The sequence below is a fragment of the Ictalurus punctatus genome, chromosome 13 (genome assembly GCF_001660625.3).
Source record: "Ictalurus punctatus breed USDA103 chromosome 13, Coco_2.0, whole genome shotgun sequence".
In the NCBI taxonomy this organism is placed as follows: domain Eukaryota; kingdom Metazoa; phylum Chordata; class Actinopteri; order Siluriformes; family Ictaluridae; genus Ictalurus; species Ictalurus punctatus.
Genome location: NC_030428.2, coordinates 18518712 through 18537616, shown reverse-complemented (window position 1 = coordinate 18537616; position 18905 = coordinate 18518712). Strand labels below are relative to the sequence as shown.

Below are 18905 nucleotides of genomic sequence, written 5' to 3'. Positions count from 1 at the left end.
AGTTAGAGAGTGTGCAACTGCCATTCCAATTCATCCCAAAGGTGTTTAGTGGGTTGAGGTCAGGGCTTGGACCACTTGACTTCTTTCACACCAACCTAGGCAAATGTCTTTATGGACCTCTCTCTGTGCACAGGGGCATTTTCATACTGGAACAGGTTTGGGTGAAGGGAAACTGTAATGCTACAGCATATTAAGATATTTTAGACAATTGTGTGCTTACAACTTTGTTGTAACAGTTTGAAGGGAAGGCCAATATATTAGTGTGATGGCCAAAAGTATGTGGACACCTGACCATATACTGCATGTTCTGCAGTATAGAAAATGGCATATATAAAACATGTGCAGTAAATATGAAGGGATCCGAAATTCTACCACAGATAGTTATTTGTTTTTGCTAATAAAGTATTTATAATATTTAAATATATATTGGTATTTAGTCAATAGACTAAGGCCATGCAGCTAAGATTTAAAATAATGTGGATATCAGTTATAGAAATTTTATACAGGTGTGATGGTCAGGTGTTCACATACTTTTGGCTATATAGTGTAGCTGGGAATCATTTATTTAATTAGAGTCAGAAAGCTAGCATTACTACCCAAACAGAAACCAAAACTGCTGCATTTGATTTGACTTGGCTCATATGACTCGTGATACTGTAGATTAGTCATGCTCATGCCATCAGCACATGTTTTGTACTAACATTTGGAACAACTCTTTCTTGGTTTGCCTCTAATCAGCTCACAATAATGGCAATATTTTCCAGTCAATCTGTTTTGGTTTGTATCTCTGTATTTGTATGATTTGTAAGAAATAACAAAGACAAATTTCTACCTGAAACAACTCCTGAAAGGGAATTTTTTATTGAAACTTTGCTTGAATCATCTTTACATGTCATTGAAAATGGAGAGTAAAATAAAAAATAATCCAGATAGGTTATAATAATCTAATATAGAAATAATTATTAGAAACAACAGAGAATCATTTAGACATAATGTCATGATTGGTTTTCCAAACAAACACTGAATTATATTATTTTAGGAAAATATGCAGAATGAGAATTTAAAGATTCTCACTTGATATTCTCACAAAAAAGATAGAGGAAAACAGTGCTCAACAAATTGCTTTTAATTTTTTTTTGCTTTTTTCTTCATTTTTTGTCTGAAATAAAGATCGGGAAGACAGATTGGCCATGTTCTTTCATGTCTTCTCAGTGGCTTCTTGCACAATGAGACAAAAAAGCAACAGTTCAGCCAGTTACCTAATATGTGTTAAGTAGAAATGTTCCTGAATTGCAACAATCATACTGTGCTTCAGAAGAGAGAAGACATGGAGAGATAAAAATACACAATGATACAACATTGTAACAACACACAGCAATATAGTATATACTGTATAGTCAATGTCTATGTTGGGTAAACTTAACAATCTGCCTCCTACAATCTGCTTGCTGATGAATGGAGCAGTTTCTGACTTAAAAATCACTTGAGGTTGGATCCAAAATCAGGTTTGTACCATTGCTGTGCCATTGTACCTGTAGTCCTGAAAGGGCACTAGCAGGACAGCGCTGATTGAATTGCATTCTTGAATGATGGAACCTTATCAGGCCTATAATTGCATGAAATAATAACTACTTTTCATGCAGTGGTCTTACCTGCTTTGTGGCTGGTTTTGAAGTGTGCTGATTTATTGGCTGTGTCATGGTGAGTCAAGATGCTCTCCCACTCCACAACCCACCTTCACCTTCATCTCACACGGCACATTTCAAAAACAAATTACGCCAACAAAATTCACTAATCCATTATGAAAACATGCCATTAAGAACAAACAGCTCATTATGAGGGATAATATCTGACACACATGCATGCAAGAAATCCATAATCTTTATTGCTGTCTAAGTTCCTTGTTTACTTGCAAGAGGTGCTATCACAAGGGTTGATAAAATAAAACCATGATGTAAAATGACTCTTGATTAAATAAAAAAAGACTCCTGGATATTATTATTAGCACCCAGCAAGTCCAGTGTGTATGTGAATGCATGGATGTGGTATCGTCACTGAATTAAAATTGCAAATGCATGCATATAACTGAACACAGGAGAGCTTTCTGCCTGCTCCCTGCACAGTCCCACTGATGACTGACTGCTTCATTTATTTATTTTTTCTTTTGTCTGTGCTCACATCACACTGAAAGCGTTACCATTGGTAAACAATGTCAAAGCAAGTCGAATCAATGATTAGAAAAATTAACATCAAATTGCTGGTGTAAAATACTGTCACTTGATACCTGAAAAATCATTTCTGCATTATTTGATGGAACATTTGAGGAAATGTTTAGAGTAGTCAATCTGTGCATGGTAATGGTTGTCATTTCACTCATGTGTAATGTGTGAGCTAGAATGAATTGCAATGTAATTATGAACACTGGAACAGTGTGTACAATTGCTGCATCAAAAGCTCTTTACTTGCTCAGGAATCACAGGCTAATGAATAGTGTTCCCAGGATAGACTCTGGATCCACCGTGACCCTGACCATTTTAATGTGCTTACTGTACATGAATGAATGAGTGAATGGGTGAAAATGGATTGCAGGGTTGCAATAAACTTTTTAAATGAATCTCAGACTTGCCAAACCTTAAAGAATAATGTATAGTTCTGTCAGGGTTGGGGTTAGCAACTTTTGGAATAGTCCTTTACAAATCACATGTTTAAAAATCAGTAATTGTAGACCAAATATGTACATGATTTATATGGTAACCACCAGGCTTGTTTGTTTTAGTTAAGATGTACATACATAAAACATTTTATAAAAATTTTGAAAAGTTCACATGCAAAAAAATGAGAAATGTTTACAGTAAAAAGAAACAAACACCCCCCCCTGATTAATTTATTTCTTCTTATTCTAACTCCTGTCTTCCAGGAGTGTCAGTTAAACACACCTACACAACTCTCAATCAGTCCTGATTCATATGTCCATTGGCTTATCTGCCATTTTTAATGGGGGAAAAAAGACTTCTTGTGTTGCATATTTTTTAATTATAATTCATAGTAGCATATTCTGATTCTTAAATACAGAGTTCCTGTGCAAAATGCGTAAAGCTTGGCAGGTCTGTAGTCCAGACTTTACCACCTCGATGAAGCATAAGACTTATTCCTATACCTATATTTATTTTCTCTGATGAGTCATGCACATATCAAATGTCGTCAATAAAATTGGTATCTTGACTGCTTTGGTAATTTCTGAGGGGCAAAATGTGTAAATCATACAGAAGAGTGACAAACACATGATGACTGGGATTGAAATTAATGTGCAAGTGCTTTCATTACAAGGATGAATGATTGTTAAAAAAAAAAAAAAGACTGTGGCATTTTTTAGTCTCCTAGGATGCTATAGGATGTTCAGACATGGAGGCTGTTGTCAGTGGCTGACTACATACTCAGTCAAGAGACAAGCTGTTATCTGCTCCTCAATAATACGAATACACTGGCAAGGAAAATCCTTTTCATAATCCCTTGTCTCAGTAGTTGTTCCACTTGGGAGCCTCCCATTTATCTACGTCAGACATTTAAGATGGATTATTATGAACATGCCACATGTGTTGCATAAATATTGTGCCAGGACACAAGTGCGTAAACTAAGTAATGCTTTTATTTGGGCTAATCCAATAATTGTAATTGGAGAGCATTTACGACACTGGTCATGTCCGCATATATACGGCGTGCCTCCCAGCACACAACGCAGAATATTAGATAAGTGAGTTAGATAGTAGATTAGATTAGAATAGATTGTATTGTAGTTCATAGTCCTTGTCATAGTTTAGATCCATGTTAGAGTCCTTGTTAGAGTCAATCATTAGATTTAGTTCACACTGGGTTATCCGCTCACAGTTCCCTGTCATAGTTCATGTTTCTTGTTTGGTTTATCGACCCTGTATCCTGTGACCACGACCTTGATTCCTGCTTTGCCTAGTGTATGACTGACTGCCGATCGCCTGACCTTTTGCCTGTGTTTGGATTACGTTTTGAATCACGTTTTGGATTTGTCTGTCTGTCTCTCTCTTAAATAAAACCTGTTATCCTGCGCTTGCATCCGTCTGAACTTCCTCATGTCACGAAACGTGACAGAATATTCCGCCTATCATGGATGCAGCAGGAGAACGGAGAGGACGTAGAACCCGGAAGTTCATGCCCAAGTCTAATGACCCAGTTGACCAAGTTCCGTTCATGTCCAAGCCTGCTGACCCGGCCGACCAAGTTCTGCCCATGCCCAAGTCTACCGACACGGCCGACCAAGCTCAGGTCAAGCCCAAGTCTACTGACACGGCCGACCAAGCTCAGCTCAAGCCCAAGTCTGCCGACACGGCCGACCAAGCTCAGCTCAAGCCTGTGTCTACTGACCCAGCTGCCCAAGCTCCGCTCAAGCCCAAGTCTACCGACACGGCCGACCAAGAACCGCTCCAGCCTGAGGTTAACCTGGTGACCTCAGTGCCCCTGTATGAGGTCATCTTCCACCTTCTCTCCCCTGTAATGGATCTCATTCGGCCTGCCTGCTCTGCTGAGGACGCTGCTCGGCACTCCTGTTCAGCCAAGAGCGTTGCTCAGCACTCCTGCACCACTGGGTACGGCGCTCTGTTTCCCTGCTCGGCTGAGGTCGTCGCTCTACCTTCCTGCTCGGCTGGGGTCGTCGCTCTGCCTTCCTGCTCGGCTGAGGTTGTCTGTATGCCATCCTGCTTCGCAGAGGACGTCGCTCTGCCTCTGTGTTCCGCTGAAGATGTCGTTCCTCTTCGTTGCTGCGCGCCGTGTTTCACTCCCCCTTCCTGCTCCATGGAGATGGATGTTTCATGGCACTCCGGGAGGAGTGCCTTTGGGGGGGGATTCTGTCACGATTTCCCCTTGAAGCAGCGTGCTCTATGCGCGAATATGCGAGCACCTGCTTTTCCGTTGTTGACAGTAGTGACATTTGGACACGTGTGTTTGTTTATGTTTCTGTCATGTCTCCTCCCTGTTCTGTCATTGGCTGGGATTTTCACGTGTGTCTGAATCACCCTCAGCTGTGAGCATTTACGACACTGGTCATGTCTGCATATATAGAGCGTCCCTCCCAGCACACAATGCGGAATATTAGATAAGTGAGTTAGATAGTAGATTAGATTAGAATAGATTGTATTGTAGTTCATAGTCATAGTCCTTGTCATAGTTTGATCTATGTTAGAGTCCTTGTTAGAGTTAATCATTAGATTTAGTTCACTCTGGGTTATCCGCTCTCAGTTCCCTATCATAGTTCATGTTTCTCGTTTGGTTTATCGACCCTGTATCCCGTGACCACGACCTTGATTCCTGCTTTGCCTAGTGTATGACTGATTGCCGATCGCCTGACCTTTTGCCTGTTTTTGGATTACGTTTTGAATCACGTTCTGGATTTGTCTGCCTGTCTCTCTCTTAAATAAAACTGTTATCCTGCGCTTGCATCCGTCTGAACTTCCTCATGTCACGAAACGTGACAATTATCAGGTGAGAGATCATTCACACCAAGCTAAAATGCACTGTCACAGACTTCATTTTCTTCCTTCCCTTTCATTTTACAATAGAGAAGAGGTGAAATGTTGGTACATAATCCATGTGATTCAATTATTCATTTCTCTGGACATTAGATTCACTTGTTTCTCTGGATATCACCATCAAGATGGGTGCAGAACTGTTTCCTGAAAGTCGTTTCCTAAAAATGGAGCTCTAGCTGTATAGTGTGGAAAACAGTCCTATAAACTGACTGACTGAAAACTACAAGAACTCTAGGTTCTTCAGTGATTCTTTAACAGCTCAATGGAAAATAAAGCGTTCTCATCTTAGGTTCTACATTGGACCCTTTCTCTTTGATTTGGAGATTCTATCTGTTTTAGTGGAACAACCAAAGAACACTTAAATGTTCAAAATCCTTGAACAGTTATGAACATAATATATTTATAAAGTGAAGTACCATGTTTCCAAAATAGTTCTACATAAAGACTTCATGAGGATGTATTTACAGACATATACTGTATATAGTTCCAGGCCTGATAAAGGAAATAAAATAGATACTGACAAGCTACACTTCTGGAAAAGTACAGTACTAAACAACAGCAACACTAATGCTTCACTTAGACAAGCAGTGATTTTTTTTTTTTTTTTTCTCACATCACTCAAATGGACATTTCTGTCTTTAGTTTACAGTCAGTTGCCATGGATTTACTGTTAGTGCCAGGCTATATATTATATGTGGAACCAAAAAAAGACACAGTATAATTTTTCACATTGGGCTAATGAAATAGAAACATTGCACCACATTGTTTTCTTCTCATTTGCAAGTTAAACTCTACTCACCTTTTTTTTTTTTTTACATTGCTGTCCTGATCCATTTTGTTTCAGTAATGCTTGCTCAAATGTTTGTCACTGTAGGTCACTAGAGCACTAAATCACTTGTAGACACTTGTCCTATCACATACTGTCTGGAAAATATGGCAGATTATTTGTTGCATATTTAACAAAACACAGAGAGTGAGAGTGAGAGAGAGAGAGAGAGAGAGAGAGAGAGAGAGAGAGAGAGAGAGAGAGAGAGAGAGATTAAGTCCCAACCCCTTACTGTCCTCTGAAGAGAGTTTAATCACACATAAAAAACTCCTTGCTAATTGTGAGTATGAGGCTTAGTGCTGATTGATGAGTTTATCCTACTCTCTGACCTCTCTGACTTTCCTCCCTCTCTTCTCCTTCCATCTTTTCATCTTCCCTCCCCTCCCTAGTCTTCCTTCATCTTGTCATTTTCACTCCTCTTATCAATTTGTCCCTCCCTCACACATCTCTTCCACTCCTTTGTCCTTTGAGCTTTCTTGCTTCCTTTCTCTACTCTAGGTCATGCCATGGACTGCCAAATTATTCCTTTTATCAAATGTCTAGGATAAAGCTTTGCATTCAGATGCTTTATCTGTATCAAGAGCCAAACATGCATGGTGTAAATCAACTGTAAAGAAACAGATAAGCCAATTCCCACTCTTCTCTCAGTTGGAATTTTTTTTATTAGAGAAACAGGAGAATCAGATACAGGGCTAAAATAGTTTCACATAGTCTTCAAGCTGTTTCTAAACTAGGCCTTTTGTATAGTGTTTAGTTAGTTAGTTAGTTAGTTAGTTAGTTAACTTAATCATTTAGTAAACCAACAATTAGTTAAACCTAAAAACATCTTAAGAAATCTCCATTTAATTTAATATGTACAGACACAGCAGTCTATTTTTTTACTAGATGAGGACAGAATTATATATATATTTTTAACGGTTTTATCAAGAAAATGCCTCTGTATTTCAAAATGATCAAAATGAAAACAATATCACAGCAAAGTTGGTCTCATATTAGGTATTTCGTGTTCGAAGAAAAATCCATTACCAACATCATTTAAAAAGAAACTGTGAGAAAGTATTTCATTTACTCTACCCTTCATATTGTATAATGATTCATGGTTAGTTTTTGGCACACCTTTCAGCCTTTAATATGGTATAGATGGGCTGTGCAATTATGGATGTATGACCAGTTTTACTTACAGTTTGACTCTTCTCTGAGTCTCATAGAGATCTGACCTTATTGCGGCTGTCAATAACAAATAGCACCCACAAAAATTTATTTTATGTAGTGTTTTCTACCCTTTTTGCATATGATGATAATGTTCTTTGTACATGTCCATTTTTTAACAATTTACTCTTAAAGAAGCAAATTACAGTGGTATTTTTCAGCCTACTTAAAGGAAAAGGCCTAAATGTTTCAAGCAATCTTAAGTCCCCAGAAAGATGTACTAATTGATTATTCAGCAATATTCACATTGCTTTTTAATTAAAATTTAAATTTGAGACATTGGTCATACAGCTGATATTATTTCAATAGAAACTTCCCCTTAAATTACTTACTAGCCTTTATTTGCTTCATTTCACTGGCAGTCTGATTTCTATAATCACTTCAGTAGGTGTATATTTCAGTAATTAACATTTGAGAACTGTATGTTAAAGTTACTTAGCAGTGAAAGCTGAGACCAACATCCATGTTCTGTCATTATTTAAAAAATGACTGCGTGCTTGACCAGTCACCAACCTGTGTTATGGTGGGTTAGTACTGGCCTCATTGTCCCGATGACACTTTTATTTCCTGGCATTAGCAGGGGAATTGGCTAAGCACTCGGGATCTATAGTTAGGATAGTGTGATATATTAGCCTGTTCCTGAGCAAGTCAGTGGCCAAATTAGAACCCTGACTCTAGGTTAAGTGAAATTTATGTGCTCTCCGAGACAAGGGAGGCCATGACTGGAATTGGAGACTATAGTGCTTTGGTTTAAAGATGCAGGGCTAGATTCAACCTCACTGCAAATACAACCATTCCATGGTCTGCAAAATTATATATAAACTGGTTATACTGCCCATAGGTGTGAATGTGTGTTTGCATGTTGTTCTGTGATGGACCAGCATTTCATTCAGTAGGGTAAATTCTTCTACCTTCCATCCAGGATAAAGTGGTTACTAGAGATAAATGAATGAACACAGAATAATTTCACTGAGGTACAACAGTAGTTTTAAGTGTCATACACTTCAAAGATACTCAATGAAAGGTCATCATTTTAGATTCATTTCCAAAATGTTCCTTTCTCCAACACTTATTTTCCATGTTATGTTTACAAACTCACAACGTAACATCTCATTAACTTAAACTAACAGCTTGTGATTGGAGACTATCTGACTGTAGCCTGGGTTCTGACCCTTCAGTTAATTACTGACTGTTTGTCTGAGTGCCGTGTTTACCAAAAGAAAAGGACAGTTCACTCTGGCAGAGGGGTTTGCCCAGTAATCACCCCTTGCATTCTTTAATTAGTGATCCCTGCAAGGATGTTTGGCTTAAGACAACCTTTGATATGCATGCTATGCAGCAAAACAACAGACAGGAATTTGGATTCTGGTATGATGGATATGTCACAGTCATATTCAGCATTTCTGTATTTGGTTGTGTGTGTGTGGTTTTTTTTTTTTTTTTTTTTTTTTTTTTTTTTTTTTTTTTTTTTGCTGGACAGTTGACAGGGATCGAGGTTATGTTGAATAGAAATCTAGGATTGCTTTTGTGTTCTTCTGTTAAGGTGGCAAGATAGACTGATCTAGCAGCACTAAGAGATTTTCTATAGTTCAGAAGGCTCTCCTTCCATGCTGTTTGAAACACTACCAATTTGTTTTGATGGCATTTACGTTCTAACTGTCAAATGGTCTGTTTTAAGGTTTGTGTTTGATCGTTATGCCAGGGTGCTAGCTTTTTCTCTCTAATTATTTTTCTTTTAAGTAGAGCTACTTTATCTAGCGTGTAGCGGAGCGTTGACTCTAAGTGTTCAATAAGTTTTTAATGGGTTGTTTCTCTCTTTGTCTAAGTTAATAAGACAAAAACAACATAGCTTGTCATTTTAAATATAAAAATGGAAAGCAAAATCTATTTTGACTCTCTCATGGTGGAAAACCACTGAAGACTCCTTCCATAAATGTTGAATAAACATCTCTTTACAGAAAGTTGAGTGAATAGACATTTTTCTTTGTCAAATAACATGTATTTAATGTTATTTATTATTTAATGCTTAGATTATTTGGAGTACCCACCATACAAGTTCCTGTGAATGAGATGCAACTACAGTATTGTTACTATAATAGCAACTATAGTATAATAGTGTATTAGAATGAGTGCATGAATATAAACCTTACTGTCACTACTTTTGGCCCATACTTTTATAGAAAACAACTTCTGACCAATCTGATTCAAGAATTCAACAGTGCTGTGGTATAAATATTCTTAAATTGTTGCATTGTCAGACAAGTCAACAAGCCTTGAAACAGCAGTAAGGAAATGCACCAACAGAACACTAAAGCTTCACCTAGGGATTTTTTCCAATGATAAAACACAGGGGGGCTACCCTTATTGAGGAGCTATGGCTTTTCATCCCAACCAATCAGGAGCACACTTAATACATCTCAAGTCATTTGAAGATCTATACCAATTAATTAAGTAAAATAAATCCGATGCTCCCTGGGATAGGCTCCAGGCTCCCCCGCGACCCTGAAAACGAGTAAGCGGTTGGAGATGGATGGATGAAATCCAGCTTGGTAGGGATGAAAACTTGATCCTCAATTCTTACAATGAATCTGATCCTCAATCCTTCTTCTGCTTACCAAACCATAACAATATCTGCATTTATCTTAATGTGGACATTTGTAACAAAAATTATTTTGTCTCAGTAAATGAACAGAGAAATAAAACTTTTAAGGCAGCACTACTTACATAATGCAATACTAGATGCAGTCTCAGCTGCACACAGCCATTTATTACAATTTTTTATTTATTTATTTTTGTAAAACATTTTCTGATGTACAGTTGGGATGAGCTAGAGCTGAGAAACAGCACATCTATTGGCAAGAGAGCAGTGGATAATCCTCTTGCTATTAATTAGTAAAGAAACAAGAATTATATTTCCCCTTTTTCTCACTCATCTTCCTCTCTCCCTCTCTGTTCGCCTCTCCCTGCATATTTTGAGAAACTGAACCAAACAAATTATTTAATGAATTCTTTACTTGGAGAATTTAGAATACTTTCTTGGAGAATGAAATGTACAGTAAAGTTTACCCTTCAAAATGTCAAACATGGATTTCATAAGATATCAGAAGATCTTCAGTCTTATTCACGTGGTGTACTATATAAAAATAATTCACAAAGTGCACTATATAAATTCTAATATAAGTATAGGCAGCTCATATCATAGATCTTCAAATATTTTAATAGCAGACAACTGCATATTCTATGTATCCTAACATACCATGTTGATTTTGTAATTCTCTCCTCTCAGCTTCATTCAAATTCAGATAAAGGCGATGGTTCTGTCAGATATATCTTAAGTGGGGAAGGAGCAGGAACTATCTTCATAATCAATGAGGTAACAGGAGATATCCATGCTACCAAGAGTCTGGACCGGGAGAAAAAGTCCCATTATGTTCTCCATGCTCAAGCCATTGACCTGAACACCAACAAACCCTTGGAACCAGAGTCTGAGTTCATTATCAAAGTGCAAGACATCAATGACAACGCACCCAAATTCCCTGATGGCCCTTTCATCACGTCTGTCCCTGAGAGGTCAGAAGTCGGTGAGGAACTTTTTTGTTGTTGTTTTGCTTCGTTGTTATTTTTGTTTTTTTTTGTTTTTTTGTATATATTTCAAAACTCCCACAGTCTTCTAATGTCAGCTAAAGTGAAATGCAAATACACAGAGGATGTTTACAACATTCACAGAGCACAATTTGCCATTTAACTTGGTTTACTTATTACAATCAGCAAATTTGTCTTGCACACAGTCACACAGCTCGCTAATAAAGGTACTAAATTTGTATAAATGGCAATATTTATTCCCTGTAAGAAATTAAAATATATGTATATTGTCACAACTGAACATCATCATTCTGATTTTACTTCCCGTCTTCCATCCAAGTCAGTTTGGTTTTCTTTCCCCTCCCAGATTTCCACCATGGATTACAGTAAATGCACTGTTTTTGTTTTCTGTGGGAGACCCCAATTCCCAAGGAGCCCTAAAACATTTAGATAGCACTCAGTGTAGCACTATCTTCTCTCCTTTATTTCATCAAGCTGGGAAATAAAATAGGAGAGAGATACTGAGAATTAAGGAATGAGAGAAAGATAGATATTCCCACAAAAAGCTCCTCAAATGTCCAGTTCCCTCATTTGATCCCATCAATCCTTGCTTTTGTTCTATGCTTCTCCATTTTTCCATTTTTAGCACGAACAACAGAAGCCATCTCCTGCACTTAGTGTATTCCAAGTTGCATTTGTCCATCACTCCAACACTTCTAAAAGATGCACTCATTCCTACTCCAGTGCCCTATTTTAAGCTTGGTTGTTGATTTTTGGCTACATTTTTTAAAATTGCTTTCTGTGAACATTTAAAAACATCTTTTATACAGTATGTCTACATGTTTTACCTCAAATTACATGCAGAATGTGTAAGCCAGTAATATAAGTGTTGTGCTAAATATAAGTGTGTTATTTCTATATATGTGCTGTGTAACTACTTCTTAATTCTGCACTTGGAATAATAGTTTTGGATTGACTGTAACACCTTAGGATGAAACAAGGCTGCTGTTATGTAAGTTGGTTGTTTTATTTATATATATATAAATAATAAATATATATTTATATATATATATATATATATATATATATGGTAAATGGCGCAATTATAAAGCGCTTTACACTGTGTCTCATTCACCCATTCACACACACACTCAGACAACAGTGGTAGCAGAGCTGCTATGCAAGGCGTAACTTGCCATTGGGAGCAACTTGGGGTTCAGTGTCTTGCCCAAGGACACTTCGGCATGTGGGCTGGGAATCGAACCGCCAGACCTACGATTAGTGGACAACCCGCTCTACCAACTGAGCCACAGCCACCCATGTGTGTATGTATGTATGTATGTATGTATGTATGTATACATACATACATACATGTATTTCATATATGTGTATGTGTGTCTGAATGATAAGAACTTTATTTAAACTCTAAGGAATATGTTATATAAATGCAAACAAATGCTGACTCTTAAAAATTGTATAGCATTTTTCAGTTTTTTTCAGTCCACATGAATGCGTTTGTTGCCTTTAATTATGCCTTTAAATATGTCTCCATGGGGTATAAATAAGAGTTTGCAAATAAGCAAAATCCCATTGCCATCCATGAGCATGGAAAAACCTTTCAAAAATAAAAGACACAGATGGTTGTTGACCAGCATGTAGTCATCACGTTTCTGTAACCCTGTTAGACATTAAAGGTGGTGTTATTCTCTCCAGGTTGTTTCCAAAATTTTAAGTGTAAAGGTGCTTTTCAAACCAGTATATTGCTTAAAAAAAAGAAAAGGAAAGAAAAAAAATGCACTTCTAAAAAAAAAAAACAACTTTACCTTGACTCAGTGTGTGACCCGATCTCTAGATTACATCATGACTAACAAAACAGGTAATGTGTAACTTTTATTATGTTCAGGTAGACAGAATTGAATCATTTCTCATGGGTTCCTGTTCAGCAGGTTGACCAATTAGTGCTAAGGAATGTGTAATGCTGTTTTAATTAGAGAGAGTAAGGATGTAGTCATGGGTGATATTCAGAAATTGAAGGACAACATTACCGCATTAGCCTTAGTTTCTAGGCAACATCATCTGGACATACAGAGCCATAAATACGCAACCAGCCAATTGCCAATTGCATACAAGGAGAGCATAGTTAAAATACAAACCAAAGTTCTCTTAACAAATAACTACAGGGAGGTCAGGAGGAGATATTTTCTACCACCTTTCTTGATACATGATTCCTGATTGATGATGCAAAATAAGTTATTTAGTTTTTTTCTTAATCCATCTTGGATTTTCTGTGTGAAACTTGGCAATCAATACAGCAAGTTACATTTCCAATCTCTATAAATATGACATAAATTTATCCATAACAAAATTAATAAGAAAAGGCTTTGTAAGAGACTTTTTTCGTATAGGTTTAATGGAACACCAAAAGCTCCCTTTTCTTCTCTGCTTGTTCGCTCCTTTAGCTGGCAGAATTTACACCCAATTAATCATTATCGACAAGCTGTTTGTTGACGAGGGTTGTACAATTGAGGGAGCCGACAAAGGCTGTAGATGCAGGGAGGACAAAAATAACTCCCTGTGTTTTTGTACTCTATAAATGTGATAGTGTTCTGTTGGAGATGTATTTGCCCCAGCCAGATTTATTTTAGATCTTCAAATGAAATGCAACATAAAACAAAGGCCACCTGAGTAAACACACAATACAGCTTTTATTTATATTTTTTTTACTGAAGCAAAAAAAAACAACAACTTATGCAACACATATCACCAATGTGAAAAACTAATTGCCACCTGAAACTTAAAATCTGGGTGTGTTTAACAGCAGTAACTGCAACCAAACTGGAAATCAGTCTTTCACTTACTTCTAGGACTAGGACTTACTCGTGTGCTTTGGATCATTGTCTTGCTGCATTATCCAGTTGTGCTTGAGTTTCAACATGTGAACTGAAGGCCGGACATTGTACTTTAGGATTTTCTGGTAGAGAGCAGAATTCATGTTTCCCTCAATTATTGCAAGTTGCCCAGGCCCTGAAGCAGCAAAGCATCCCCACACCATCACACTCCCACCACCATGCTTGACAGTAGGTATGATGTTCTTTTTGTGGAATTCTGTGTTTGGTTTACGCCAGATGTAACAAGACCCCGTCTTACAAACAGTTCCACTTTGATTCATCAATCCACAGAACATTCTCGCAAAAGTTTTGAGGATCATCATTTTTGGCAAAATTCAGATGAGCCTTAATGTTCTTCTGGGTTAGCAGTGGTTGACCAGTGACCTTTATTGATGCAAGAGAGGCCTGTAGGTCATTTGATGTTGTCCTTGGCTCTTTTGTGACTTGCTGGATGAGTAGTTGCTGTGCTTTTGGAGGAATTTTGGAAGATCTGCCACTTTTGGGAAGGTTCACTACTGTGCCGAGTTTTTTCCATTTGGAGATAATGGCAATTACTGTAGTCCTTTGGAATCCCAGAGCCCTTGAAATAGCTTTGTAACCCTTCACAGACTGATGTATTCTTCCTCATCATTTCTGGAATTTCTTTCCATTTTGGCATAGTGTGGCATAGAGTAAGACATTTTAACCAACTTCATGCTGTTTAAAAAGTTCTATTTAAGTGTTGATTTGATTGAACAGGGTTTACAGTAATCAGGCCTAGTTGTGTCTAGTCCAGTGGAACCCTATTATTATGAAGCAGTTTCAAAAATTTGGTGACTTAGTAACTATGGGGGCAAATACATTTTCACACATGCCCAGTTGGTATTGGATAACCTTTTTGCTTAAATAAATAACATTAACTGTATTTTGTGTTTACTCAGGTTGCCTTTGTTATCTTAGATTTTGTTGTAATTTCTGAAACAATTTAGTTTGAGATATACAGAAAAACAAAGAAATCAAATGTTTGGTCACCCTTGTAGTTTTAAAGTCTCTGAATTCTTTGGAGGAAAAAGGAGCAACATTTGTTAACAAGAACACCTTGCCAACTGTTAAGCATGGTGGTGGATCTGTTATTCTTTGTGGTTATATTACAGTCAGTGACACATGAAACATTACACAGGTAGGTGGAGGAATGGATTCCAGTATAAATCAGCAAATTTCGGAAACAAATCTGACACAGTCAGTGCTGAGGCTGACAAGAGGCTAGCAGGACAAAGATACAAAACATACCTCAAAATCCAACCCAAAATGAATCCACCATCCACTATTTATTTAAATAGCTGGCTGCAGAGGTTGTGTTTACTTCTCAATCGACAAAATATACAGTATAATATGGTGAGGGATGCCCAAATCTTTGCATACAACTGTATGGACAATGGGATATACAAGCTTGGCGTAAGCATGCATAATAAGACTGAAATTGTGCATCATTATTCTCCCATCAGTTGTAACTATAGACTTAGACACTGTCCATACAGTGACCTGTGTTTGAAGGGTGGATTTTGCCAACATTAAAACTGACAGTCGAGTATGATACTGACCTTGTGCTTAGTTCATTTTTTTTCTTGTGTGATTGAGGAGCACTATTAAGTACAGCACCACTGTCTGATTTGTATTAACCAAAATATTTCAACCTAAAATCAATAACTGCCTTCTAAGTGTAGGTGAAACCTTAGAGGATGAATAATTAGTCAGATGATCTAGACAAAAAAAACAAACAAAAAAAAAAAACATTCCTGACACCTCTACTCAACCTTACCATCCCCAAAATAATTGAAATAATAATATAACGTAATGTGTTCCCACAAGAGGTCTGATTGTTTTGGAGATTGAATAATAAAAATTTATTATTGTGATATTGGTCTAAATTGGGTCTCATTTTGTAGGTGTGGGTCTGCTGCTTTCAGAGAGAGTTTCAAATAAATTACAGTCCAAAATGTCTTAGTAGCAGAGTTTAAAAAAACAATAGAATCCACTTTTCAATTCCAAAGCCTACCTGTCTCCAGTGCAAAATTCAATTTACAGTAAATCACTACACTAACAAAGTGTTAAAATGAATTGTAAAAGGAAGCATTGGTAGCCAGGTGTGAATGCCATGGTAACCATATAAAGCACATTTGTAAGCCATCTTTGAATACGGAAAACTCGGCATACCTACATAAATACAGATATGGATTTTGAACTTATGTTACCAACTGATTATAGTCAAATTGGATGAAAATACATGTGTTTGGCTACAAGTATCCCTTTCTTACACTGCACTACTTGGGTATAACTTTTTAAAATAATTTACTGTCTTCTGATTATAAAAAATGGTGATTAGAGTCCAAACACATTCACACAGCTGGGCTAAAGCTGCATATACATGTCATGTCCTCCATGGAGCTAAACTCTTTAATACCAGCTATAATTGCCAGTCCAAACATGTATTATGAAGTAAAATAGGCCTCCTCACATGGGAAGCTGCAAATGTTATGGATTTATCTGCCTGACCCAAGAAGCACCTGAAATTTGTTATTTACCACCATTGTAGATGCTGGGCTTTGTTAATTAATCAGTAGAATTAAGTATGCCTCTTAAAATGTAATTAATTAAGTTAAAATCGTTAAACCTCAAATTTCAGAAATATAGTTAATGGCATAACATGCTTGGAAAGATTGGAGCTGTAAAATAAATTGGCTTCAGCCAAGCAAAATTACATTCACTGAACACAAAACAATTAAAACTAAAACTATGAACAATAAAAAAGTAGAAATGAGAATCTATTTATTACAACACTGTGTGTGTGTGTGTGTGTGTGTGTGTGTGTGTGTGTGTGTGTGTGTGTGTCAGTGACGTGTGGTCAGGGGAGGCATCATGAAATGTAAAAAAACAAATAATGATTTTAAATAAATAAATAAATATTTGTCCACTGATCTGTGATAGAAATGTAATTATTGTATGATTCCAATCATTCCAGTGATTTTTATAGTCAATATCACTGAATTTGTGTATTTTCCTGTTCAAATACGGGGGAAAGATGCGAAGTGAGGCAGCCACGAGCTGAGCCTCCTCTCGGATTGCGTAATCCCTCACAAACTGGGTTGAGCTGCTCATTTTTTTTTTGCTCAACTTGAGCATGTGCAATTGATCTCTCTGTATATCACCAATGTAATGTTTGTACACCCTTTTTTATATGAACTCACATTCCATAGACTAGGTCATGTATTTAACATAAGTGTATAACATATTAGTCTTGCTGATCTGACGTAACGCTGCAGTGAAAAAGCAGGAGGGGAAGCAGCCAATACCTCTGCCTCATTGAAGGGGGCGTGTGTGATCATACGGGCTTGTTTGCTATTGTTCTTCTTCATGTATTACAGACAAATGGCATTGGAGTAATATGCCAGCTAAAATAGTCAAGTAGAGAAAGTCAAGTGCACCGCATCAGTCTGTTTATTTTTATTTTTAAAATGGAAGATTACACATATATATATATATATATATATATATATATATATATAAATAACACATTTCGCAAAACTGGACTTTCAATCATAACCAGAAGTGATAAATAATGGAAGACCGATGCCAGAGCTGAAAGATTTGCTTCAAACGACAGGACAGAAGATAACACGCTCTTTTCAAACAGAGTGGTACACTCGAAAGACTGGCTGTGTGGTTGTGCTACGAAAAATTGCCTTTTCTGCTTTCCTGACTTTTGTTCTCAACGAGTGACAATGTCTGGACTACAATGGGATTTTGTGACTTGAAAAATATACCAAGAAGCCTCAGCAGACATGGAAATTCAACTACACACATTCAAAGCCAAATTGCTTTAAAAACTTTTGGAAGCGCAAGGATACATTTGGCTTTGAATGAACAACGGAGACTAAATATTATCATCCACAATGCTAAGTAAAAGGAAAATCTAGAGATTTCAAAAGACCTCATTAATGCAACTTGCTTCCTAGCCGAACAGCAATTAGCATTTCGTGCTAACCATGAGAGTACGAACTCTTCTAATTGTGGCAACTATGTAAAACTATTACATGCTTTTGCTGAGAAAGATGATAGGTTAGCTAGACATTTTGAGACATCCACTGTGTTTTCTGGACTTCATTTACAAGTAAAGGTAAGACCATGTTGTACAGTCCAAGACAAAAATAAAAGACCAGCCCTTTTATAATAATAAATAAAAAAATATATAAAACAAGATAAGAAAAAAATGAAGTTATTTTAAAGAATGAAACTACATTTGTCTTTTAGTTGTGGACTGTATATAGTTTAATTTGTATTGAATGAGTAGGAATTGTGGAATTGTGATGGCAAATTAAGAACACACGGAGTGTGCAGAGCAAATGCGCTCTCTCTGAGCTGCTATAAATTTAACATTTTTCTTTGGCCAAATATGTACCTTACCTGTGTGTGTGTAAAGAATGCTGATATTGGCTATGAAACCAGTAGTCAATGTGCAAGCAGCCTGTTGAATGGTGAATTTATGCTACTCTGTTGAATTCATATATTTGTAAATCTGACTTTGAAAGAGTCAGTGCTTCCCCAGCCACGAACCTCACCGCACATCACTGGTGTGTCTCATACTTGTACATGTGTGCATGCATTTTTCAAAAGCTATGCAAGAATCAGAGCGTTGTTCATAAAGGTCTCAATACTATAAGATTTTTTTTCATTGCATCTAAACAGTCCTAATGTGGAGCTAATATGTGTGTTTGCACTAAGCTTATGATCATACGCGTAGTGGGAGATTTAAATGTACATGCAGCACTAATAAAAATAATAATGTTTATTGGAAAATTAATGCTTAAT

At 37.0% G+C, this 18905-nt stretch overlaps 1 protein-coding gene across 1 annotated transcript in view; it reads left to right on the top strand.

The window, feature by feature from the left end:
* Positions 1 to 18905, top strand: part of LOC108273706 (cadherin-18) — a 163752-nt gene that overhangs the window by 61002 nt on the left and 83845 nt on the right. Inside the window, 1 exon segment of the mRNA XM_053685169.1 lies at positions 10877 to 11171. Coding sequence (XP_053541144.1) covers positions 10877 to 11171 — 295 coding nt within the window.